The sequence below is a fragment of the Theobroma umbraticum genome, unplaced genomic scaffold, assembly GCF_002168275.2.
Source record: "Theobroma umbraticum cultivar Fairchild unplaced genomic scaffold, ASM216827v3 scaffold_130.0, whole genome shotgun sequence".
NCBI lineage: Eukaryota > Viridiplantae > Streptophyta > Magnoliopsida > Malvales > Malvaceae > Theobroma > Theobroma umbraticum.
Genome location: NW_018397264.1, coordinates 7,509,164 through 7,534,706, shown reverse-complemented (window position 1 = coordinate 7,534,706; position 25,543 = coordinate 7,509,164). Strand labels below are relative to the sequence as shown.

Below are 25,543 nucleotides of genomic sequence, written 5' to 3'. Positions count from 1 at the left end.
GTTTAAAAGGAAAAAAAAAAAAAACCCTAAAAGAGATGAGACTGGCGATAGAGCCATGTATGTTTCTATAAGACGTTACCAATAAAAAAACAAAAGGAAAAAGGCTTCTTCAAGGTCTTAGAAAAGAAACTGAAAATCATTACGTTACTGAAATATAATGATAATCAAGTAATATAGAGCTAACATTTAGTGTCGACTCAGTCATTTCTCTTGCTACCAACAACAGTATTTTGCTCGGAAATGATCTTTAGAACATTCACTAGTGATCGTAGACGGTCCCAAATGCTCAAGCCATAAAGTGCCTCCACCAGCGACTCTTGGAACTCGAAACCATTCTCAGCAACAGGATACTAAAACAGAGCAAAGAAAAAAACATCCGTCAGCATAATTGAAGAAGATTCTAATTAAGAAGTGTAACCATGCAAGGCTGACCTGAATAGGCTTTGGTATCTTGGTCTTGATATAAGGCCACCATCTATCCTCGCCAACGGACTTTACCAGACAGCAAGCTCTCAATCCCTCTATACCACCAAATCGCCCAAATCCACTGTCTTTTACGCCACCAAATGGCAGGGACTGGAAGATCAATAGATATTATTAGTTTAGCAGGATTAAACAGGAATATCAAGGAAAACCGGATCAACTCCCAACTCAAGCAAACCTGAAAGGCCATCTCACGTATGGAACTAGAAGGAAAAGAGAAGTACCTGACACATATAAGTTGAAGCAAAATCATTAACTGCTGCAACTCCACAGTGTATTTGGGAAGCTATCATCTTAGCACGCCGTTTACTGCCAGAAAAAACGGCACAGCCAAGCCCATATCTTGAATCATTTGCAAGCCCGACTACCTCTTCATCAGTGCTAAATTTCATTATTGGCATGATTGGTCCGAAAGCCTGCATGTCACTCAAGTTTTATCAGAGATTAGAAAATTCTTCCCACATAAACAATGGAATAAATATTGTGTTCGTGGGTAATCTTTTTTTGGAGGAATATTCATGGGCATTCTAGTTCATTGAAATCTTGAAAACCCAAGCCAAGCAAACAAAAAATATGGCACTGGAAAATCTGATAAGCTGAAGTTAGTCTTTCATAATGATTGGCAACAAATACAGCATGCTATGTGTGCTTCGACAGACAGTCAAAATGAAACTAATTTCAAAGGCTATGATTAGCAGAATAGTACGACTTTTCTTACCTCTTCTTGCATCAACTTCATTGTATGATCTACATTTGTGAGCACAGTAGGGGGGAAAAATTGATCAACACCTTCACCTAAATGGCCAAAGCTTCCACGAGCAACAATCTCTGCTCCTTTGTCTACAGCATCATCAACAAGGCTTTGAAGCTTGTCAGAATGCTCTTGCATGCATATGGCACCCATATCATACCTTCCAGCTAGTGGTGGGCCCTGCAAAAGATAACCCACCATCAGAGATCTAATTGCATTCCAAAGTATTGCAATTTAGGTCATTAAGTAATTTGCAGTTAAAACTATTCAACAATCATTACGGCAATTACATTCCAGAAGTAAGCACACAAGTTGTAGACCTGATGGAATGCTGCAACGCTAGTTATATTTATCAGTCACAGAATGACCAAACAGTCATATGACCAGTGACAGCTGTTAAATATTTAGATCTAGCATTAATGTAATATTGTTGAGAACAAGCCATAGCACTGGCCCAAACACACACATACATCTCACCTAGGTTGTATCAGAAGGGACATACTTACAGCTGAAACAGACTTCACAATCTTAGCCACTTGATTGACAAATGAAGTATAAATATCCTTGTGAACATAAAATCTCTCAGCCCCAGCACAATTCTGCCCACTTGATTGGAGAGCAGCCCTGACAGCAACTTGTGCAACCTATATCACGGAAAACAGTCTCATCAATGGCACTAAACAGAGCAACTTCAGCTCTCAATCAAAATGTTAAATCACTAGATAATGTCCAATCAAGTTAGTTATCACAACAGGTGGAAAGGATTCATACATGAGGAATATCTACATCTTCACAAACAATAAATGCGTCTTTTCCACCAAGCTCGAGTGTAACCGGTATAAGGGTCTCAGCAGCTTTTCTCATTATCTGCAATGAAAGCAAACATGTGAATCCATTAGCAATTAAAACAATAAAAGAAGTCCCATCAAGATAAAATCAATTTTTATGAAGTTCCTCTCAGCAATAAGACTCCTAGTTCTAAAAACTAAAGTAGGGATTAGGGGGAAATATAAAAGAAAAATGAACAGTGTTTTATTTTCCTTTCTTAATGGTAAAGAACAACAATTTCTATATGCTTTAAATAACATCGAACTGGATAATAGGTAGGTGAAATCAGTTCAGAAATAAGCATAGTAGAGAAAACAACTAAATTTGGTGCAGCCATTCATGAGGTCATACCATCTTTCCCACACCTGGTGATCCAACAAATATAATTTTATCAACAGAAGACACCAGTGCTTCTCCTGTTTCAGCAAAGCTATGAAACAAAAGTCTAATTAATATTAGAGTATAGAAACAAGCATAGTGTCTGAAATAGTTAGGATAAATACATACCCTGTAATTACCTCAACCAGATTTTCAGGGGCTCCAACAGCAGCAAGGGCTGATTGGATTATCCGAAAGTAGAAACATCCAGACCAGCTTGCGTGTTCAGAAACCTACACTTGCAATCACGTAATTTTCTGTCAACTTACAGATAAAATGTCAAAATGCATTCTGTAAACACCAATGACAAGGATGCTGGGCATTAGGCAACAGCCTCCAAGATCAGACACAGTTAACCCTGAAGCAGTTCAGATAAAAGGATAAAACAGACTAAAAATTAGGCTCCAACATTAAGTACCTTAATCACCACACTATTTCCTGAAAAGACTGCTGCAAGCATTGGATTAAAAATATTATGAAAAGGGTAATTCCATGAAACGATAGCCCCAATTACACCAAGAGGGTGAAACTCCACTTTGGATACTTTGTGAAGCATTGATCTTCCAGAAGCTCTGCACAAGTTGAAATGAATACTGATATAGATATGCAGAGTTTACTAATAGCAAACACTGGCAATTGATTCAAAAGTTCTAGTAAGCCACTTAAAGGCTAAATTTTCAGAAGTAAAAAATGATAAAAATGCTGCTATAGTAAGGCTTACAGACGGAATGTTGATGAAGAAGCAAAGTTAACACATCAAACACACAATTGCATGGTTTGCCATGAGCAAATAAAGGTCAGCGGAGTGCAATCCACAAACTCCGAGATAAAAATGGTAAGATGCATACAGTTATAGATGATCTCTCTTCCAGATACAGCCAAGAGTATCTAGAAAGGAGAAATAATATTCAAAAGCTGGAAGGAAGTACCGGTATTCAGGCTTGAGCCACTTTTCACCCTCTGAAAGAAGCCAAGTGATCTTCTCACATGTTGTCATTATTTCTCCTAAAGAGGCATCAACCATTGTTTTCCCAGTATCGCGTGATGAGACTCTTAAATAAGAAAAAATAGGTCATATACAGGTATTCAATTAATGTCTATATCATGAAATCCAAAGATACAGAGTCTAACTTGTTTGATACACAGAAAATAGAAAAGAGAGGAAAAAGTAAAAGTGAACGTCAGAAAGTTTTTAATGTTTTTGTCTGACATTTAATGTGAGGAAGAGGACAAAAAGATTAAAAAAAAAATCACTCTCTGTGTATAGAAGAACAAAATCCTTACTCGCAAATAAGCTCCTGGTGTTCAATAATATATTTTAAAAGAATCCGCAAAAACTGCCGCCTTTGCTTGAAACTACTTTTCGCCCAAATTTTCTGTGCTTTCCTTGCTTGTGCCACCCGCTCCTTGACCTACGCATCACAGTGGGACAGTTGCAATGATGAGCAGTAGAATCATGATACATCCATACAGATGAACAAACAAGCACACAAAGTGGTCCAAAGTCTATATATATGTACATGAGCTCATAAGCTTCAACAAATATGCCAACAACATCAACCATTTAGAGCCCAGCAATGAACACATAAATATGGCTAGTGAATTCCAGTAAATGTTCCAACCAAAAAAAAAGTTCCAGTAAATCTATCCAGAAGATCACCAACCGCATCAGGTGTCAATGCTGGGAAATAGCCCAAGTATTTCATGGTGGCAGGCTCATAGCACTGAATTCTGTCTGATTGTTGTGTCCTTCCCCTTGGAGGTATCTGCACAGCATTTCCACATGAGAATCACATACCCAAAAACTATACTTTCTTTTGCTTATTGCTTTTTCTCCCATGAGAAAAAAAACAATAAATAGAATAAGAATCTTAGATTCATAAAGCTCATCAAACAAAAAATTTATTCAATGTTAAATGCAAAAAATATAAACTTAGATTAATGAATCAACTTCAATCAAATTTACCTAAGACTCATTCCACTAAAAGTAAGATTTCTTTCTAACAAGAAGTAACAAATTTTGATTCTGAGTCAAAATATCTGATTGAAGATTTAACTAAATAAAAGAAATATGAATCTGAACTACATTATAATAATTCGTTAAACTATTCAATTACAGCAATAATCTCATTAAAGTAAAGAAAAGTCAATTAACAAACCGAATCTTTGAACTTTGAATTGAAGAAACTGCTTATAAAGTAAAAACGAGCAGCAATCAAAATCAAATAAGCAACTGAGAAACACTCACGTAAATGAAGCTGTTTTCTTGAGCTTGGCTCCCGTCATCCAACACTGTGTTAAACAAAATTCAAACAAAAAATTATCAGCTTCGGTAAGTATAAAGTACGTATAAACAAAGCAGAAATTTATACGTATTCCATATCCGTATACGAACCATCGGAGGCGTCGACGTCGATCGAAGGAACATTCGGCGGAATGAGCATCAGTAAGAAACGACAGATCGCATAGGCAAATGCGAGAACGATGATCGGCCACCAAAACGCCATCGTTTTCGATCTCGAGAGAGAGAGAAGGAGAGAGAAGAGTAGAGCTCCTTGATGTTGAAGAACTTGCTCTCAAATGAGAGTGACCATTCTTTCCCTTTTTTTTTTTTTTTGTTGGAATTTGGAATAATAAAAAGTATTTTTGGATTAAAATGGATAAAAACAATTTCAGGTTCTGCTTTGGAAATCGCTTTATTTTTCCCCGTGTCTGGCGCCGCTGCTCTAGCCTCGAGCCTCCGCTCTACGTACATTGGCATTTTTTGTAATTTAAGTTTTTGTGAGGGTAATTTTGAGAACATTCGGATCCAACTGCCTCCGACGGTTGGCCCTAGGCCGACTATCAGAATGGGCCAAGCCCGCAGGATTCGACTTCTAAAACCTAAAGTTAAGTGAGCCTAGCCCAACAGATCATGGCCTTAGCCGAGCCTTCTGCGATGAACTTCTTCTTTTTTTCCACATTTTTTGACTTTTTTTTTTTCACATTTTTGGTTTTGAAAGATTTGCTTCTTTTGCCTTCGCAAAATTCATAGGTATGCAATGTGAGGAAAATAAATTTATAGCATTGGCTACTTTTTTAATGCTAAGAATTGAACTAATATATGTGTAGAACAATTCCTTTTCTTTTCTTTCTTTTGCATTCGGGAAAAGTCCAGAAGGATATAATCAAGCCATGCATGTGTTTCATGGCGGGTGTGTATCTTGGCTTCGATTTTTGTAAAGGTGGAACATCTGCTGGTTCATATATATACGTAATCCAAGTGGACCACAGCGGTTTAAACTGTTTCAAATTCTTGAATTTATCTTTAAGCAATCAGTTTTAGCTTTTACTCGAAACAAAGCTGGATAATGCCACATGCTTTCCATGGGAGTTTCCAGGATGGCAGGATGCTTTTGTCAGATTTGCTACTTAAGCTATGCAATGAATAGATTCTCGATTTCTTTTCTGTTTCACAGCATACTGTTTTTCTTCCTTTGCTGTTACCAATCTTCCCAAGTTATCTCGGATTCGCTCAGGTTGTATGAAGATATATAGCTTCTTTAGTTTCCTAATCTTTATGAATATGAGGTTTAAATAAGTGATTAAGATGGCAGGATCAAATGCTGTGTTTGGTAATGGCTCAGCTAAGTCCTATGGGCAAGCCAGGTGTTTTTGCAGGTTTTCAGAATTGTTATGGTAAATTCAGTGGCTGTCCCCAATGAGGTAAAGTAACCTGCTGTACCAACATCTTCAGGATTATTTGCATCAAAAGTTAATGCTGAAAGCAATTGATGTTGTTGTTTGTTTAGATTTCCTGCCGATGAAAATCAAATAGGAAAGGATGAGAAAAATCTATATACATCTTAGTATGGATATCAGACTCTGAACTGAACTTTCTGACATTCCAAATGGATCTGTTAATCCCATAAATCCCCTGAAAATTAACTTTGAAACAGTTCAATCCAGTAAAAGTGGATCTTTAGTTTATGTTTTCATTTCCTTTTGTAAAAATTTCATTGTTGACAACCATTTTAGTGACTTTCTGAAGCCATTGCAGGTTGTAATAACACTGACTGGCCAGTTACCAAAAAGCTTGTTTTCAGCTTGTAGTTACAGTCCGGTGGGTGAATCTCCTCATAGAACTGGATGGCTACGCTGTCGGAAGAGACAGATATCCGGAACCAAGTTGCAATCGAAATCCCGGCAGCGTCTTATGATGCTCTTGTGATTCCACTCAAAGAAAAGATGGAGACAATGTCTACTGCAAGTTGTATATGCAGAGTCAGTAAGAAGCTCCTGGAGAAAAATGAAAACCATTACATCCCTCAGACGATTTCCATCGGTCCTTTCCATCAGGGTAAGAACAATTTGAAAACCATGGAAGAGCATAAGTGGCGTTACCTATACTCTCTCCTGAATCGAAAACCTCATCTGGAACCGACCCTGGACAAATGTGTGAAGACTTTGAGAGAGCTAGAGCACAAAGCAAGACTGTTCTATGAAGATCATGAACAGATCAAACTGTCGAGCAATGAATTCGTGGAGCTCATGTTGGTCGATGCCGGTTTCCTCATCGAGCTCTTCCTCAAGTATGCTATAAAGGGTCTAAAACGCCGTGGTGATTACGTGTTTAACACGTCAGGACTGCTGTACGAGTTGAGGTGCGACATGTTATTGCTAGAAAACCAGATTCCCTATTTCATTCTTCAACGATTGTTCGAAATCGTACCGATTCCTGAACAGTGCAAACTGTCCCTCACCGAACTTGCCTTCCGTTTCTTTAGAAACATGATTCCAGGGGATCACAGACTTCATCTGGCGAAATTCGGGCAAGAAGGAAACCATTTCCTTGACTTAATCCGGCACTGTTTCCTCCCAACATTTCCACGGGCCAAAGCAAAGCAAGAAGGACAAAGAGGTTTGCCTCATAAGGCAACTGGGCTCATAGCCGCTGGAATTAAGCTCAAAAGGGCTACAACGGAGGACTTACTAGACATAAAATTTGTCAGAGGTGTCCTCGAAATTCCACCTGTAGAAGTCCATCAGTACACAGAAAGGCTCTTCAGGAATCTCATTGCTTTTGAGCAGTGTCGTTCTGATCAAAGCACGCCGCACATCTCATCCTATGTGCTTCTGATGAAAAGCCTGCTCCAAGACGAAAAAGATGTGAAACTACTGAAAAGAAAGCAAATCCTGACCAACTACGATGTCATTGACAGAAAGCAGGTCAGCACGTTGTTTCATAGGCTATGGGAGGAGATGTATGTGATGGAGAATGTGACCGATTTTTACTATGACGGCCTCTGTGAGCAAGTGAAAGACTATAAGAAAGGCAGATGGAATTGGAAGCCAACGGAGCCTAGACATCTCCAACACCCTCTGCCTCGTATTGTGGTTGTCATTGCAGTTTTCCTCATCCTCCTCATCTTGATTGGAGCTTTGTTCTCCATAGTCTCCTTTTTTGTTCACAGATTCTAGGAAAAAATTTCATCAGGAGCGTGATCCATTGCTTTTCTTGAAACAACAACAGTACTGCACCTGTTTTCAATGCCATTTGATGCAGATCACAAACAACCCTCAGAATCATTCAAGGCTTTTGTCCATGATTCCCTGCATATTGCCAGGAGAAAAAATAAATTGTTTGATATATATTCACCATGACCATCAGAGTCTTTTTCCAATCATTTCTAGGCAGCTGCAACCTCGCAGTCAAAAACCAAAAGGAAACCCGAAGCAGCTTTATTCTTTTAGTTTAGATCATTTACATATGCAATTTGATATTAATGTACACAGGAGCAACTTTTCCTGATTATCCGAATTCCACACCTTTTTCATTTCTTCTCCTTTTGTTTTCTGAGGACCACTTGCCAAGTGGCCATGCCCCATTTTGTAATAGTTAATACTTATTAGCTAAGACCAATAGTTAATACTTATTAGCTAAGACCTGCCTTACTTTTAAAGGCTTTGGTTTTTTATTCCTTAAAGAAAAGTTGCATCACCCAAATTCTTGAATGGGAGGGATGCCTAGTGGCCGCGGAGGGAGACTAAACCATGCAAAGAGGCACATTACTTAATTATCAACTGGGGAGATATATGGTTATTATTATTGCACATAATTTCTAATCAATCGGTTGGATTTTAAAATATTCAAAATTAAATTAATTGAATTTTTATTAACAAATAACCAAACTTGTCAAATTATACTTTAAAATTGAAATAATCGAAATTGACTTATGTTTGATCTTTTGGTTCATGTTACAATTTTTTATTATTTAATGATATTTATAGCCGACATCTGTTTATAATTATATAAAATAAAATATTTTTAAAAATATATTATTAATTATCTGCTTTAAATAACTTCATTTTCGATTGTAGGCTGTTATTTTATTTTTCTTTTATTTAAATAATTGACAACGACAAATCCCATTCATCGAACATAATATATCCAAGTGAGGCCCACGACTCGACAAAGAGAAAAAATCCAATCCTTCTGAACGAGGGTCTAACCTCCACGTTCACCGCTCGATCTTCATCAAAACCCTCTAAATGCTCCATCGAACGGCTCAAAAAGGTCAAAACGTACACCCGACCGCAAACAGTGAACTCCCACTTTACAACTTTTTCTGGCAATTCTCTCACTTTCACTAAAGTTGCGGTATTTCTGGCAAGTCTAAACACATTCTAGATCTCCACAGAAGCGCAACGCAGGTCAATCCAGAAACCAGAGGAAAAAACAAAGGCTCAGAAAAGCTTTAACATAGATATATACGGATAAGTATACGTATACCTACGGTGAGAGAGAAAAAGAGAGAGAGTGAGATATGGAGGCTGAAAGGAGAGTTGGGGTGGCCGTGGATTTCTCTGCAAGCAGCAAGAATGCGTTGAAATGGGCTGTGGATAACGTTATCCGGAAAGGGGATCATCTTATCCTTGTTACCATACGACCTGAAGGGAATTATGAGGAGGGGGAGATGCAGCTTTGGGAAGTCACCGGTTCACGTATACTCCTCTTTCTTTCTCTCTCTCTCTCTCTCTTTTTTTTTTGACATTAACTTTCTGTTTGTTTCTCGAGAAAAACCAGATTATCTAATTATATACAAGAAACCAGACAAAAGACATGTGTAGTTTACAGACAAATGGGCCCAAATGAATGAAAATTTGAAACTTTATACTTTCTTTAGAAGGTAAAATGAAAGGAATAATGGACTTGTTATTATTAGTATTTGTTTTTTCCTTCCCATGAAACTGTCTTTGCCTTAAATTGATTGATTTTCTTTTGGGGTACATCTGTTTTGTAGCTTTTATCCCTTTAAGTGAGTTCTCTGATCCCGTTGTCATGAAGAAGTACGGGATGAAGCCTGACCCTGAAACCTTGGACATTGTCAACACAGCGGCTACGGAGAAAGAAGTAATTTCTTCTCCAAATCCAGGGAACTGAACTTCATTTAAATACTGTTATCGTAATCCTTAATGGAGTAGTTGATGTTGTGTATGTATCCAGGTTGAGGTGCTCATGAAGATTTTCTGGGGTGATCCACGTGATAAGTTATGTGAGGCCATTGATAATATCCCTCTGAGCTGCATAATTGTAGGAAACAGAGGGCTTGGCAAGCTTAAGAGGTGAAATTCCATCAATAGATCTCAATAGTTTATCTTGCTTCAAAGAATTTGAATCAGCGATGGCTTTGATTTTTTTGGGGATGTCCTTTGGTTTTTCCTTAAAAGCCCTGTTTGTTCACATGGGGATCATGAATTGCGATACCTTGTGCTTTCAGTCCGGCTAAAGTGATACATTTCATATTTATAGTTTCTGATTATTGCTTGAAGAGAAAGATTCTTTGCTACATTGGATCAAAGTTTTCTTTACCATTACATTCAAGCATGAACACTAAATCCGGTACCACCAGTGCTGCATTGTGGCTGGAATAGGCAGATGATTCAGTCCCTTATTGGTTGATCATAATCATGTTTCAGGATTTTGCTTGTTTTTTATGTCCTTTAAATTTTGTTCATTTCTTTTTCAGGGCTATAATGGGCAGTGTAAGCAACTATGTGGTGAATAATGGTTCCTGCCCTGTTACTGTGGTGAAGCATCATGACTGAGTGCTACGCTTGCTCTGATGACTTATTTTGCTGGCGGCTGGCCTGGTTTATGTGGTGGAATGTAGAATTAAGTTGTATGAAATAAACCTGTTGATTTAAACCTTTTCTTGAAGTTAGACAAGCTTCATGTTATTGTATATATTGATGGGGTTTCCTGTAAACTAGACTTGCCAATCAAGGACTAATGTGAGAATAAATTCTGTCTGCAGTTCTAGGAACTGCTGATCAGTGATTGTTTTGATTGTTTGAACTAATTTTCTTTTTCTGGGTTTATGATTTTGGATGAAACATTTTATGCGGCATCTGCTTTGGAAATTAAAAGTAGAACTCATTAGAAACTTATAGCTGGCTAATTGATATCCAAAGATAATTGCAGACTCACCTCCCTTGACATGGCAGCAGATGGTAAATGTTTCAACTGACTTTATGCTTGTCCCTGCACTCTGGGTTGAAATTAATTGGTGTTTCTGTCACTGCCTTGCAACTTAGGCCCAGAGGGAGTGTTGAAATTGGTATGGGGGCTGAGATGTTATGTTAGTGAGGAATCAGAGCCTCTTGATCATCCCGATCTCTGATTTACAATTGTATTTTGCAGCATTGCTCTCTTAAACAGGAAATTTGGTGCTTCTAGAGTTAATAGTCCGTATCAAGTAATTTTGGTTTTTAACTATGCATTTATGCTGCAATGTGAGAGGATCTGAATCTCAAACCTTGTCTAAGCACAAGAAACTTCTAACTTAGAATATGGGCATTGCCTCACAAAATCAGGAGGCTGTTTGTGTTTCAGAAAACTGCCTGTCTAGTTGCTTGACTTTTCGTTTCCATAATTTTACAAAACGAGATCGAGATAGTGATATCACTGATGTATGAAACAACCTAAAATGAATTTAGAATTGGATCGGTATATTTTTCTGCAATAAATTTATGACAGCAGCAGAGCTATTGATCCAAGTGAAAGGATCCTCTCCATTGCTAAGAAGCAATAGAAATGTTAGATCATTGCAAATTTCATCCATAAAATAAGTTCAATATACGCCATTTACTTTAGAATCAAGTAATAGGTATCTCTGTTATTTTTTAATACTGGAGAAGATCAGTACCATTGGTAGTTGAATTTGAAGGGTCGAGAAACCTTTGATTAACAAATTAATGTTATTGCTTCATTAGGATAAATCAAGTTAAAGATGATCTGACTCAATAATTTTCTCACAGTTTCCCCAAATGTTCTAAGTTTTGTAAACTGAAATGTTATTATCTAATTTTAGACAATCTAGCCTACGACTACAAATGCCCGGATTGGAAAGTCTTTGACTCCCTGTGTCATGATCATGGCTGGGAAGAATTTCCTGAGCGGGGGCCTGATGGATGAGCCGCGGAAAACACTGCCAAAACAGCAAAATGTTCATGTTGACTACGTTTTCTAATGGTCATCCTATTTTTCCTGGTTAACTACCTCTTACCATGAATAGTGTAACCACCCAAAAAAACCCTCAACGATTTATATGTTCCTTCACCTTCCAATCCACCATTTTTCTTCTGCTCTTTTATCTTGAAACTCTGCAAACAAAAGACAACCAAGAAAACATGGAATTTAGAACCAATAAAAAACTGCTTGTATTCCTATTCTTGTGCATCGTTCTGTTCACCTCTGCGCAAGCCATTTGCGTGCCTCGCAATCAAACTGTCTCGGAAGGAGGGCCAGGACTGTCTTCATCTTTTTCTGCTTCCTCCAAATCACACTCACAATCTTCTCCTGCCTCCACTCCTACATCACAGCCACCGCCTTCTCCGCCTCCCCCAAGTACTGCCCCAGCCCCAGTTTCCGTCACTCCACCTTCTCCTCCCTCTCCAAGCACTGCCTCAGACCCAGTTCCCGCCACTCCAACAATTGATTCATCTCCAGGGTTAAAGTTACCCAAAATTCAACTTCCGCTATCACCACTTTCCTCAAACCTTGGGGTGGGAGCAAAAACGGTAACTGACCCTCAGATCTTAAGCCTGTGTGGCAAAACTGATCACGCTGCTCTTTGCTTAGCCTGCATTGCACCTTTCTACAATGGAAAATCAGACCTCTCATCGGTAGTTGAAATGTTGATAAAGTCTGGCACTGAGCAAACAAAACAGGCTATTGCCATCGCTGCAAAAATGGCTGACGACCCTAAATCCGATCCCAAGACAGTGGCAAAACTTAACGACTGCAAGGAAATTTATGATGATGCCTTGGACAACATGCAAGAAGCCATTGATGCAATCCCACTTAAAGATCTTGGTACCATTGCTACCATGATTAGTGCAACCATTTCAGATTTCGGGACATGTGATGATGGTTTCACAGGGCAGCCTAATCCGATTCCTGAAGGAGTTTCTCCAATGGCTAAAATCAATGAGAATCTTATGAATATTGCAGGCATCATCCTTGTCCTTGCAGACATGATTCATTGATTTTTGTTTCCAATTTTAACTAGGATTTTTACTTTAAAACTTGGGAACAAGAGCTAGCTTTAGTAATTCATTTGTTCTTTGTACACTCCCTTAACGTCTCCAAAGAACTTCTAGAGATGATCTAATCTTTAGTTCCTTATGAACACAAAAACCAATAAATGCTGTTGTATCACATTTTTTTCTCTTGCATATATATTTTCTAAACTCTTCATTGGGTTGCAATACATCTTTTTTTTCCCCACTATTTACATACAATGTCAAATCCAAACCCAAATTCTCTCGAAAATGAGTGATTCTCAGGTTATTAAGAGTTAAATGATAAATTCAGGAGAAAAAGAAATGGAAAGGAAAAGAAAACTATATTTGGGCCTAGGCTCACTAATTCAATATGATCCGTCCAGCCTATGGGCTTGGTCTTTTGACCTATCTCTTTCTCAAGATCCTGCTCAATTTGTTTATGCCGGGGAAGCAAAAAGACTTGAAAAAACTAAAAAAGAAAAAGGAAAAAAAAATTGGGGTTTACTGCTTGGTTTGGGAGCCAAAAAAAATTGAAAAAAATGGAACAGATAAAAAAAGTCCCCCTTACAGTGTCCTTTACCAAAGCCATTCCTGGGCGGGCAAAACCCTTTGGTCTTTCACGAACCCAAGTTTCCTTCAAAACGAAACCAGAAGAGAATTTCACAGAACCCTTTCTGACTAAAGTGCCAGACGTTGTTTTTCTGTCGTAGAATTTGGGTAAGTGTTTGCATATTTTTTCTTGGTTTCTTTTCTTATTTCTGTTGGTGGGTTTTCATCCTCTGTTTAAAAGGAGAATGCTGTAATAAGGATTTGAAATTTTTTTGTGAACTTTTAGATGTGTAGACTTAGAAGCTAGTTGTTGGGGGATGATATGTTTTGTTAAGCTCCAAGGTGTAGGTTTTAGGGCCAAAAATGCAGCCTTGTTTATGAATTTTTTAGGGGCCTCGGCATTGAGAATTTTGAGCTATAAATTCATTTTTTTTTTTGTTTTTAAACTTTTTCTTAATAAATAAGCAGGAAAAGAAAACACCGAGGGAGTTGTTTAGTTTGGTTTGATTCATTGTCATAGTAGTGAAAAATTGCTACCTTATAAAGGGACCAAAGTACAGTGCAATTTCAGATTCAATATTTACTGATTTTTTTTATTTTTATTTATTGGATTTTGTTCCTGTCAAGTAGAAAATTCATCTTCATTTATTGCCCATATGATTATTGAAATTCTTTTCTGGTTTGGTGTGCTTTCTTTCCTTTTACTTGTCTATTCTGAGCTTACTTTTTTCATTTGCTGTCCAAGAGTTGGATTCCCTGGCCATTATGGAAAGCTTTGGCGACGAAGGGTTTGCTGTTGTTGGCTGTACTGTAAGGAAGAAGAGGAGTAGTATATCACGCCGTCCCCGCTGTTCTCAACAGACATTTATGCATAACTACATTTTGATGTCATCACCTACACAAGCCATAGGTTGCAGTGGCAATGAAGATCAAAATTTTAGGAATGGTTCTAATGGATTTGGAAGTGAGAATAAGCTGAAACTTAAGCTCAAGCTTGGTGGGGTTACCCGTACAATCCACACAATATCCACAGCAGAACATGCCTTTGGTGGTGTGCCTACCTTAACTAAGTCTTCTCATTTTTCTGATGCCCCTCAAACCCAAGAGAAGTCCTTTCTCCTGGTAATTTGATATTGTCTCAAAACACTGGATTGCTAATGATTATCAGCTTATATTGTTTATAAAAAACTGTTTGTTGTGACCAACAATTTGGTATTGAATTTGATGTTTCTTTTCTCTGCGATATGTCTGTCCTATTTATCAATGCAATTGGAAGAGGTTCATTAGAAGGCATTTCTCCTTTGATATTTTTTAGTTAGTAGGTGTTGATCTGGTCTCATTGTCATTTGTCACTTCTTTTTTTCCATAAATTATAATGTGTCAGTTTTCTTTTAGTATTCTGTTGGAATGCAATTATTGGCTTGCAAACTGATAGTTTGTTGTATGAACAATCGCTGCAGGACAACAAAGGCTCCTATCCTTCGGATAAGGGGAAAGGCTTTGGAGTACAATGGAAGGATATCTCTAGAAGTGGCTTTGGGTATGGAAAGGGGTATTCTTCTAAGGGAAAGGCACCTGGGGTAAGTGTAGCCGTGAATGAAACTGACAGGAATGGGCCAACTCGTAAGAGCAAGCGGGTTCCTAAGAGGCGGGTCTTGGATGTGGGTTTAAATAGTGATGATGATGGTCAAGATGAGGAAATTCGTTATCTAGGGAGACTGAATGCTCCAAATGGTCTCTCAAACTATAAAGATGAACAGGATGAGAGATTTGGGAGAGATGGTGCTATTTTTGAGGATAAAGATTATGTGGAAGAAGATGAGCCTATATCAGATGATGAGCCTGGATCTAAAAGGAAGAAGCTGGGAAGGGGATCAGTTGATTTGTTGGTAGAAGGAAGAACTGAATCAATTCCCACTACACGTAATCGAGCTCTTCAGTGTGGGAAAGATCTGTTATCTGGTCCTGGTGTCAATCTTGTTGAGTTCCCTGATGGTTTACCTCCTGCCCCACCTAAAAGTTAGCAATTTCCTCACATTCTACATTTACTTCCTTTTTTCTTCCCCTCATATGATGATATTCCTTTACCCCTTTTAATAACCTGGATTGGTAATGATATAGCTGCAAATTTTTTTTTTAAAGTGTCTTTGAGCTTTTGGTGCTAAATGTTGAATTGGTTTTGTTTTAATATTGGTTGGTAATGATAGAACAAAAGGAGAAACTTTCTGAAGTGGAGCAACAGTTGAAGAAGGCTGAGGCTGCACAGAGGCGTAGAATGCAGTCAGAGAAAGCAGCCAGGGAAGCTGAGGTTTTACACATTTCTTTTGTTCTTTTGGGTGATTTATTATTGTTTTTTGATCATTTGAGAAACAGTCTAGTCTTTGAATTGTCTCAGGCTGAGGCAATCAGAAAAATTCTTGGTCAAGATTCTGGAAGAAAGAAGAGGGAAGAAAAGATTAAGAAGCAGCGGGATGAATTGGCACAGGTCCTTGAGTTCTTTTTATATTATTATTATTATGCAATTTTCTGTGTGTGTTTTGTAGCAGTGTTCTCATGCATTTTGATCTTAATTGATGCAGGGAAAGGCTGCCAAATCTGAAACTCTTGCATCAAACACGGTGAGATGGGTTATAGGTCCTGCTGGAACAACGGTTATATTTTCTGAAGATATCGGTCTACCACATTTATTCAATTCAGTGCCATGCAGGTACTCTTGCAAATCCGTCCGTCTGGTGCGTTTTATGACTTATATGCTTTTCTGGTTGTTCCTCAGTGGGATTTATGGGTTTCTTTTCCCTCCAGTTATCCCCCACCCCGAGAAAAATGTGCTGGTCCAAATTGTACAAACACATACAAGTATCGAGATTCCAAGTCCAAGCTTCCCCTGTGCAGTCTTGATTGTTACAAGGCAATACATGGAAAGACTCAACCTTTGATTGCATGCTGAGATGAAGTTCCATGATTCATTTTGGTATATTTTGGTGAGATCAGAATGAGGGTGCCTAACTGGAGGCAAGCTGGTTACTCTCCGCCAAGATATAGGTCATTTTTACTTTCGGATGTTTGAGGCCCTTTACCTGTTGACCTAAGCTCACTCCTGCTATTGTACTCTTTCTCACCGCTAGTTATTTGTGCATGAACAATGTTGCATGCACCTAACCACTGTAAAGAAATCTCTACCATCTCTCATCCACCCTCCATTTGTTATGTGGCTACAATAGGAAGTCACTATTTTTCCCTGGTTAATAGACATGCTTCAAGAGTATATGATAATGATTGAATCATTGTGTTTAGACAGCTGGAATGAACAACAAAAGAGTTTCACCAAGCAATGAATAATCAAAATTATAAGTGTATTAATCATGCTTACATATGATAATTGATTGCTGACATATACCATTACTTACGATAGCTAATATTTTCAAGATGGCATACTATATTACAAATCGATCCACTCTAGATGTAAATAAAAATCTTGATAGATTCCTGTTTCTTCTCGAACCAATCTGTCAGCGCGAAGTACAGGACATAGTAGATCCTCGCTGGATCTATGACCCATCCATGAAAACAGCACCATGTCCACTAGATTTCAAAAACTTCTTCAACAAAAGAACCAAAATTGCAATGCTAAGTCCAACAGCAGCCCATGTAAACAAGCGATCGTCAGCAGATTTTTGAACCCTCATCTCTGGCCCTTGCAGCGGCTGATTATTTGGTCCCCTGGCAGGAGCCTCTCTCACGACCCTGATTTCAGCAGGAGCAGGATTAGCATTGGCTGGAGCCACAGGCTCTTCTTCGACAACCCTGTCACCTACTGCATGATTTGGGAGCCCATCCCCAGCAGCCATGCTCACAGAATCTTGCTGACTAGCCTGAGTTACTCCATCCATGTCCATAGGTTGTTCTTCTAAGGCCTGTGAAGGACTGAGTTGAGGAACGGGTGGCGCCTTGCTTAACATATATTCATGAATCTGTGCCACCAAAAGCTTCATTAACATCGAACCAAAAACACTCCAAAATCACATCATTAAAATGGAACCTAAGCAAAAACATACCTCATCAATAAGTTTTTGGCGTTCAGGATTCCCAAATTTAGGGGGTGCTTCACGAGATTTGATGGCAAGGGCACGTCTCTCTTCCTTCTTATAGTCTAGAGAACCCAAGGCACCATTTGGGCTGGTGGGCATAAAAGCAATCAGTGCCACTAGAGCAGTCCGCACTATCAATACCAACAGCCAGATTAGCAAGGTTTTATCTAGATCTTTCCTTCTCCAAATTTTACTAATTAAAGTTTCTAACTCAATCAAGTATCAGCTCTTAAAAAAAAAGCCATAAGGAAACCTTTTGGCTTCAATCGAAAACACAGTCAAGCAAAATAAGAAAAGCCAGATCAAGGACAAGCCAGGATGACGGGATAGGAAATTTACTACTAAATGTTATAACAATTCAGTAGTTGCCACTACAATTTTTGTGATTGTTTTTGAGGAACTTCATCAAATAGCAGTAGAAACAACATTAAAACATACAAATAGTTCTTCATACTCAACATCCAGATTCTGGATACAATTCATATCGAAATTTGCATTGCATTCAACACAAATGACACTCACCACTCCAAGATGGCTGCCAGTGCTCCGGATGGTGATTAGAAATACTTAAGCAAATCTTAGTCTGGGTTTCAAAACGCCCGTTTGGCTGGAAAAATGGGCAGACAAACAAACTTGTTAGCAAATCAAATTAGATACTTGCAAAAAAAAAAAAGAGAAAACATATACAAAAAACGTAAGCGCTTACAGTCAGCAACATGAACGAAGGGGGCTTAAATGGATACTCTGCAGGCAATTGAATCCTTCCATGATAAATCCCTCCTTCAAATTCAGATTCCCTGGGACCCCTAATTGCAAATTGCCATTCAAATATATTCTCCTGGAAAATAAAAACCCCAAATTTATCATGACAGTCCTCAATAATCCCTTAAATCAGCAAACAATTTGCCTCTTAATTTCACAACAAATTTCTTGAAACTTTCAAATTAATCACTGTTCCATCCCCGATCCCGAATCGTCAAATTGGAAACTTAAAAAAAAACCCTAAAATTTTGGGATTTAGGAAATCGGACCTCGAGAGGAAGGCTCATGAAATCATCGGAAGGGTTGGATTGCATCTCCTTAACCTCTTGTAAAATCCTCTTCACCGCCGGATTCTTGAGGTTGTACTTGTCTTCAGCCATCGGATCACGATCTGATCGACGGTCGAACCACCACTACTACCACCACTACTACCACCACCAGCAGCTCCTCCGCCTGATCAGCTGACTAAACCCGCCGTATATAAAATACGTATTTTCGAGAGAAATTGAAATTCGAAAGAGAGATTCTTTTTGTATTTATTTAATGCGAAGAGAGAAAGAGAGAGAAAGAAGAAGGGGAGTTCCGGACTTGAGTCGTTGACTTGACACGTCATGAGATGCAGATTTGGTTACGCGGCATTATTTTATTGGATGAGAGGCAATATCTTTTTGTTACTGGTTCCTTCACTTTTTTTTAAAATATTTTAAATTCATTTTCTCTGGGCTGAAGGGATCCACTAGGCCCCATTAAAATCTTGAGTTGGGCTAATACAGTAAGGAGAGGAAGCCATTTATGCTGGGCTTCGATGGATTTGTATATCAAGTTGTGTTTAGCCCAAATAATTAATTTACTTTTTTCCTTTTTTTACTTTCACGAAAATTAAAATTTTATTTTATTTTGATATATTTTATATTAAAATTTGAATTTTTCATAATATAGATGTTCAATAGTTTTAAATATGAAAAAAATAAAAAAAATCATGAAAATGAATTTATAATATAAAAAATAAAAAATTAGGCATCTTAAAAAAAAAAGAAGGAAAAATGACTTCACTTTGAAACATCTCAAAAAGGAAAGATGGACAAGGAAAACAGGACGGGTTTCCTTTATTTTAAATCGAACATAGTGCCATAAGAAAAACATTATGCTCACAATTAAGCAAGATTTTTCTTTTAATAATCATAAAAAATATAATTGTTTCTTGTATAGTTAAAATGGTATTAATGCTCATTTGCCTATGCCTATGATAGGAATATATGTTTGTTTGTTTTTGAGTACATGTAATTTAGAGCTATAGGCTACAAGTTGTTAGATCGTGTCAATTGCCCTTCAGTCAATAGTTCAAGAAATCCAAGCCGCCATGTTAAATTATTCTTATTTAGAATGTCAACTCTGCAGCAAACAAAGATTTTTACTTTGGGAGCTTTGGGATTGTAAAATTTGATGAATTTAATAAAACTGGGTGTGACCTGGACAATATCAGTGATAAAAACCAGGCTTGATGACTCAGCTGGTGAGTTATAAAGGCAATGTAAATAGACATAAAGGACAAAAATGTATGTCAAATTACTTGGCTGTCAATCTCAAAGCTGTCTAGGATTTTGAGTCTTTTTGCAGCAGGCTGCATTGTAAGATTTCCTTTCCATGTCTTAATCAAGGTTCAATTTATGCTTTAATATATGTTCCTTGTTGTTGTCAGTTGCATGATCTTTGTTTCTTGTTACTTTCCATCCTTCGTTCTTCAAGTGTTTGTAACCATGCTTGGCTGATTCTGATTGATTTAATTCCTCAAGGATGATATCAGCTTGACTGTGGCATTTTGAATGCATTGTTTGACTGTTGTTTGATCACAAAGTTTATGAAAATCTTGGTTAAAAATTTGTTCTGCACAGCAATTTTTATCCAAGTGGCAATCGTGAAAACATGGTTGATTGCCTACCCTGGTGCAGGCCACCTTGGAAATTTCACTAAGTATTTAAGGTTGCCATACTAGATGTAAGACTCTTTCAAAGTAAAAAACTATAATTAATATTCCTTGTTGAAAAGTAAAAAATCTTCTTGTTCACAGCATAGAAATTGCTGAAATTGGTTACTTGGTGTTAGTAACGTACACCAATTAGAACCGAGGAAGCAGATATTGATCTGTTAGTTTCCTTGCTGTCTAGCATGGCGGATGTGGTGTTCACTTTCGATGATCTGAACATTGGTGGAGTTCCAGATAAGCTTAGTTCTTCTGATAAAGATTTTGAGAGTTTTGAGGGAGGTGGTAAAGGGAAGCAAAGTAGTTTTTATGGAGGCGAGTACTGGGGAGAGACAGGAGGCATTGAATCCTTGCCTTCTGATTATGGATTCTATCAAGATGACTCACTGGAGGCAGGATTCACTTCCTCCAAGAATCGGCCACAGGAGCAGCAACAACAACAACAACAACCGTTTACAGATTATGGACATCTTGATGGAGTAAGTGTCAATGCTGCACCTCCACCAATTCAAACATGTCTGGAGGAAATTGCAAAGCTTGGTCAGATCCCCACAGGAATTCAAGATGCTGCGGAGATGAAGAAGGAAAACCAGTACCCTTTTTCCTTGGCCTCGCTTGGGCTGCTGAACAACTATGGTAGTGGATTCAAACGATTGAATGGGGAAAGAAGAATTGAGGGAGCCAATGACATAACTGTGCTCACAAAGGAGGAAGACAGGAAATTATCAACTGAAGAAATCATGAGGGTTGCTGGAGAGATGCTTATCCAATCATCTTGTCAAACTATTGATAGTATCTCCATGCTTGGCCATCCTTTTAATCTTTCTTTCTCTGGACTTTCTGATCAGGAGATAAAAGATGTGGAGCTTGCTATGCTCCTTCTAGCTGCTGCAGAGAAAGTAGCCTATCAACAATATGACTGCGCTAGCAGATTGCTGAAACAATGTGATTACATGACCTTCAAAACTGGAAATCCAGTTCAGCGATCGGTCTACTATTTCACTGAAGCTCTTCGAGAGAAGATTGAAAGAGAGACAGGAAGCGCTTCATCAAAGGGTTTAAGAAGGAAACCGCTGTTTAATTTGGATGAAGCAATGATGAACCTGAACCCCACTGCATTGGCATGTCATGGACAATTGCCCTTTTGCCAGATTACACAATTTACTGGGATCCAGGCCATTGTGGAAAATGTGGCTGAGGCAAAGAGGATTCACATTATTGATCTTGCTATCAGAAATGGGGTGCAATGGACAGTCTTAATGCAAGCTCTTGCATCTCGATTTGAATGCCCTCTTGAGCTCCTGAAAATAACTGCTCCCGCAACTAATGCAAAACATTTAATGGAGGAAACAGGTAAGAGGCTGTCAAGTTTTGCCCAAAGCTTGGGCATACCCTTTGCTTTTAAGATTATCATGGTCCCAGACATGTTAGATCTTAAAGAAGATCTCTTTGAACTTGATGCTGAAGAAGCGGTTGCTGTCTATGCTGCGCATGCTTTTAGGGGCATGATTGCAATGCCAAACCGGCTTGAAAATATAATGAGAGTGGTCAGAGTCATCAATCCTCGTTTAATGGTGGTATCTGAAATTGAGGCCAACCATAACTCACCAATCTTTGTGAACCGTTTCATTGAAGTTCTTTTCTTCTTCAGTGCATACTTTGATTGCATCGCAACTTGCATGAAACAGAATTATAAAAATAGAGAGATCATAGAATCAGTGTTTTTTAGTGAAGGAATTAAGAACATGGTAGCTGCTGAAGGAGAGGACAGGAAGGTACGACATGTGAACTTTGATGTTTGGAGAGCATTCTTTGTTCGATATGGAATGGAGGAGGTAGAATTAAGCATGGCATCCCTGTACCAAGCAGACCTTATTCGCAAAAATTTTTCTTGTGGGAGTTCCTGTACACTTCATGTGAATGGGAAATGCCTACTTGTTGGATGGAAGGAAACACCGCTGCATTCTCTTTCTGTTTGGAAGTTCTTTTAAACGGTGGATATAATGTCTTAACATGACCACTGTCTAGGCTTTCTGCTTCCATTCAACTGTTCAACTGTGATAGTCCATGGGATGATAATCAACAGTGAATAAGACGGTAGTTTTATCTCCTGGTCTTGCTTAAGATATTTTATTTTTCGTCTTTTTCCACATGTGAAGATAGAGATTCTAGTCTGCTTTGAGTTGTGACTTTTCTGTTCTTTGTTGTTTTTGTTTGACAGTTGCAGTTTTTGACATAAGTGAAAACTAAAAGCTCTATGTTTGTGCTTATTAAAAATTTCGTAGTGCTTATTGTAATATCAAACACTGTCTATCTGAATATAGTTATCAAATTAATGGATTATCTGTATATCAGGTCTTGAAATGACCAGCAATGGCGAATCCTATTGCAGGATTTTATGGATCAATAGAAACCCCTCCCGGCCCTTAATCTACAGAAATACATATGAATGGCCCTTGACTTTCTAAGGCTTAAATCTGAAAATTCATACAGAGGCAGGCAAGAGGTCAATGCATTTTCTGAAGACCATTAACTTCCATGCCAAGTAAACATACCAAGATTCATTTTCCGGAATCAATACTATTTAGCTGTTTAGTTGTCAGATGTCGAAAGACATCCCAAACCTGGCATATGAACCAGGTATGGGAATGATTTGACTAGGTGAAATGATATCTTATTGCTATATGCTTCTATAGATCAGTACTGCTATATGAACATCACCAGTTCAAAGCTTGAGTTCAACAGACATGCCTGTCCACCATTTCCAGCCTTGCCAATGCGCCTGAAGTTCTTTTTCCCCTTTGGAAACTTTTGTTTTGTTGCTTTACATGTATTTTCCTTTCATGAAGCTTGCATTGCCGGCTTTATATTCAATTTCAAGTGAAAACATTCTTTCTGTTAATTTAGTCCATGTATTATGGCCGGCTAAAGATTCCTAGCCGAATTAATAAGTCAAACAATGTTAGTTTACTCCATGTATTATTGCCTATGTATCCAAAACCAAATTTTCAGAATGATTCATACCATCATAGCTAGCCTTGCATTAAACGCCTACTGCTTATCTCGGCATCTTATGGATCTCATTGACTGCATGTGGTTGGAATAGGATTCCTCAGCAAGAAATCAAAAAATTCCAAAAATTCTAAAGAGTTGCCTTCATAACCAGCTGTATGTTGTTATGTTAGATAAAACTGGCTTATACAATAAGAAGGCAATCTCACTCCTGGTTGTAAAAGGGCATATTGGAGTTCAAGTTTTTGGTATTGTTCTTTCCTTTTTTTTTTCCTCCCTTGTTTGATTCTTTCATATTCCTTCTTCTAATGGCATGGTTAGAGTTGTCATTATCTTTTGAGGATCTGGAAGAGATAAATGAAGCGTTGTGATGTTAAGGGCCTTGGAATTCCTTCAATCTGAACCATATCTGTGGCATGATTCAGATATCAATGAACTAAAGAAGGAATGTGCATGTCTTAGAAAAATCATAAGCCAACTCTTAATGTTTTAGACTTCAATCATGGCTTCTATCCATGGATTATCAGCTGCCAATCTTATCAAAATTGCAAGAGCAAGTTTCAATAAAATTGCTTTCCTGGAATGGTTTGATCTCTCTGTGCTGAACAAATTCTTCAATGATGGTTGCTTTAATCTTTCTGGTGATGAGATAAAAGACGTAGAGCTTGCAATTCTTCTGCTAGCTTCTGCTGACAAGGTTGACAGCCGACAGTTTGATCATGCACGAAAGTTCCTAAACTTGTGTGATTTCTTGTCTTCCAATGCTGGAAGTTCAATACAAAGAGTGGTGCATTATTTCAGTAAGGCTCTTCGTGAGAAGATTGATGGAGAAACTGGGGCAACCACATCAAAGGCTGGGGAAAGCAGGGGAGGAGAACTATCGCATCCAGATGAGACAATGGTGAGTTTGAACCCTGCTCTCATTACATGTTCCCTAAAACTTCCCTTCATTCAGGTTACACAGTTTGCTGGACTCCAAGCAATCATAGAAAATGTAGCCTCAGCAAAGAAGGTTCATTTCATTGACCTTGCAATTAGAAGTGGAGCACAATGCACAGCCTTGATGCAAGCTCTTGCAACTCGTGATGAATGCCCAATTGAGCTTCTAAAAGTAACTGCTGTTGGGACAACATCACAGACAAAGATGAAAGAGACTGGTAAAAGGCTGGCCCGTTTTGCTGAAGCATTAAACATACCCTTTTTGTTTAACACTGTCATGGTGACGGACCTTAAAGACATCAGTGAAGATATGTTTGAGTCAAATGATGATGAAGCTGTAGTTGTCAGCTCCCGATTTCTGCTGAGACATACTTTAACACAATCTGATTGCTTGGAATCTATAATAAGAGTGGTTAAGAACCTCAATCCATGCATTGTAGTTATCACAGAATTTGAGGCCGATCACACATCTCCGATTTTCATGGAACGCTTTTCTGAAGCATTGTCTTTCTATACTACATATTTTGATTGCCTCGAAGATTGTTTTGATCGGTGTGATCAAAACAGGACGATTTTGGAGGCTGCATACTTGGGTCTAGAGATCCGAAATACTGTTGCAGCAGAGGATGAAGATAGGATTTTCCAGGACATGAAAATTGAAGCCTGGAGAACCAGTTTGACGAATTTGGGGCTGGTCGAAGTGGAGTTAAGTTCATCATCTTTGTATCAAGCACATTTGGTGGCCACACAGTTTGCTCCTGGAAATACTTGCACATGTTGCAGGAATGGGAAGTCCCTAGTTGTCAACTGGAAAGGGACGCCAATTCTTTCTCTTTCCACTTGGAAATTATTTGAACAAAGCAAGCCAAGAAGGAATTGTAATGTAAAACGTAAATCTCTCAGTGACCCAGCTCTGTAGCTTAAACTGCAAATGTTTTGATATATTATCTTGAGAAAATCATAAATCCGAAAACCTGTTCTGATTCACAGTCACAGTTCCCTCTTCCTTTAAAACAAGGTGAGAAGGAATGTGTTTTCCTGGAGTTCACTTTATTTGCTGGTTATACAAGTTATAAAAGAAATCCTTGCTGGGAGGATAATATGTGCATGCATTGGTTGACAATAATCACTTATCCTAATTTCAACCCAATACTATAAACAGAGATCATATTTTTCTCAGCTATGGCTTATGGGGGAAAATTGATTAGGACAAAGGAGAACCAT

General features: G+C 38.3%; 8 protein-coding genes across 9 annotated transcripts; 6 read left to right on the top strand and 2 right to left on the bottom strand.

Moving 5' to 3' along the window:
* Positions 1–117: 117 nt before the first annotated feature.
* ALDH22A1 (aldehyde dehydrogenase 22A1) lies at positions 118–5,176 on the bottom strand. Its single transcript, XM_021434861.2, has 14 exons — positions 4,836–5,176; positions 4,689–4,732; positions 4,105–4,206; positions 3,725–3,852; positions 3,370–3,492; positions 2,859–3,012; positions 2,570–2,673; positions 2,414–2,492; positions 2,006–2,101; positions 1,741–1,878; positions 1,202–1,414; positions 708–899; positions 433–576; positions 118–350 (listed from the first exon to the last, which is right to left on the bottom strand). Exons 1-14 carry the CDS (start codon positions 4,945–4,947, stop codon positions 198–200), a joined length of 1,782 nt encoding a protein of 593 aa, XP_021290536.1. The 5' UTR covers positions 4,948–5,176; the 3' UTR covers positions 118–197.
* Positions 5,177–5,996: 820 nt separating this feature from the next.
* LOC110421825 (UPF0481 protein At3g47200-like) lies at positions 5,997–8,086 on the top strand. 2 transcript variants are annotated; one of them, XM_021435511.1, is made up of 2 exons: positions 5,997–6,145; positions 6,480–8,086. In XM_021435511.1, the coding sequence occupies exon 2, from the start codon at positions 6,569–6,571 to the stop codon at positions 7,898–7,900; it is 1,332 nt and encodes a 443-aa protein (XP_021291186.1). In that variant the 5' UTR covers positions 5,997–6,145; positions 6,480–6,568; the 3' UTR covers positions 7,901–8,086. The 2 variants fall into 2 exon arrangements, with proteins under 2 accessions (XP_021291186.1, XP_021291187.1); XM_021435512.2 differs by having other exon boundaries at positions 6,028–6,145; positions 6,471–8,086.
* Positions 8,087–9,058: 972 nt separating this feature from the next.
* On the top strand, positions 9,059–10,778 carry LOC110421800 (Adenine nucleotide alpha hydrolases-like superfamily protein). The gene is made up of 4 exons (XM_021435473.2): positions 9,059–9,424; positions 9,724–9,833; positions 9,927–10,045; positions 10,450–10,778. The coding sequence occupies exons 1-4, from the start codon at positions 9,247–9,249 to the stop codon at positions 10,526–10,528; spliced, it is 486 nt and encodes a 161-aa protein (XP_021291148.1). The 5' UTR covers positions 9,059–9,246; the 3' UTR covers positions 10,529–10,778.
* A 1,297-nt stretch (positions 10,779–12,075) lies between these two features.
* On the top strand, positions 12,076–13,204 carry LOC110422045 (Plant invertase/pectin methylesterase inhibitor superfamily protein). Its single transcript, XM_021435807.2, has one exon. The coding sequence runs from the start codon at positions 12,113–12,115 to the stop codon at positions 12,968–12,970; it is 858 nt and encodes a 285-aa protein (XP_021291482.1). The 5' UTR covers positions 12,076–12,112; the 3' UTR covers positions 12,971–13,204.
* Positions 13,205–13,453: 249 nt separating this feature from the next.
* LOC110422034 (PAPA-1-like family protein / zinc finger (HIT type) family protein) lies at positions 13,454–16,830 on the top strand. Its single transcript, XM_021435795.2, has 7 exons — positions 13,454–13,705; positions 14,285–14,659; positions 14,998–15,556; positions 15,745–15,845; positions 15,933–16,022; positions 16,117–16,244; positions 16,340–16,830. The coding sequence occupies exons 2-7, from the start codon at positions 14,303–14,305 to the stop codon at positions 16,482–16,484; spliced, it is 1,380 nt and encodes a 459-aa protein (XP_021291470.1). The 5' UTR covers positions 13,454–13,705; positions 14,285–14,302; the 3' UTR covers positions 16,485–16,830.
* Positions 16,831–16,856: 26 nt separating this feature from the next.
* On the bottom strand, positions 16,857–18,930 carry UBC32 (ubiquitin-conjugating enzyme 32). Its single transcript, XM_021435796.2, has 5 exons — positions 18,657–18,930; positions 18,332–18,463; positions 18,148–18,232; positions 17,593–17,756; positions 16,857–17,508 (listed from the first exon to the last, which is right to left on the bottom strand). The coding sequence occupies exons 1-5, from the start codon at positions 18,765–18,767 to the stop codon at positions 17,086–17,088; spliced, it is 915 nt and encodes a 304-aa protein (XP_021291471.1). The 5' UTR covers positions 18,768–18,930; the 3' UTR covers positions 16,857–17,085.
* A 1,055-nt stretch (positions 18,931–19,985) lies between these two features.
* Positions 19,986–22,620, top strand: LOC110422104 (DELLA protein RGL2-like). The gene is made up of 2 exons (XM_021435884.1): positions 19,986–20,015; positions 20,456–22,620. The coding sequence occupies exon 2, from the start codon at positions 20,554–20,556 to the stop codon at positions 22,357–22,359; it is 1,806 nt and encodes a 601-aa protein (XP_021291559.1). The 5' UTR covers positions 19,986–20,015; positions 20,456–20,553; the 3' UTR covers positions 22,360–22,620.
* Positions 22,621–23,882: 1,262 nt separating this feature from the next.
* LOC110422088 (DELLA protein RGL2-like) lies at positions 23,883–25,238 on the top strand. The gene has a single exon (XM_089784428.1). The coding sequence runs from the start codon at positions 23,883–23,885 to the stop codon at positions 25,236–25,238; it is 1,356 nt and encodes a 451-aa protein (XP_089640554.1).
* The last annotated feature ends 305 nt before the right edge of the window (positions 25,239–25,543 follow it).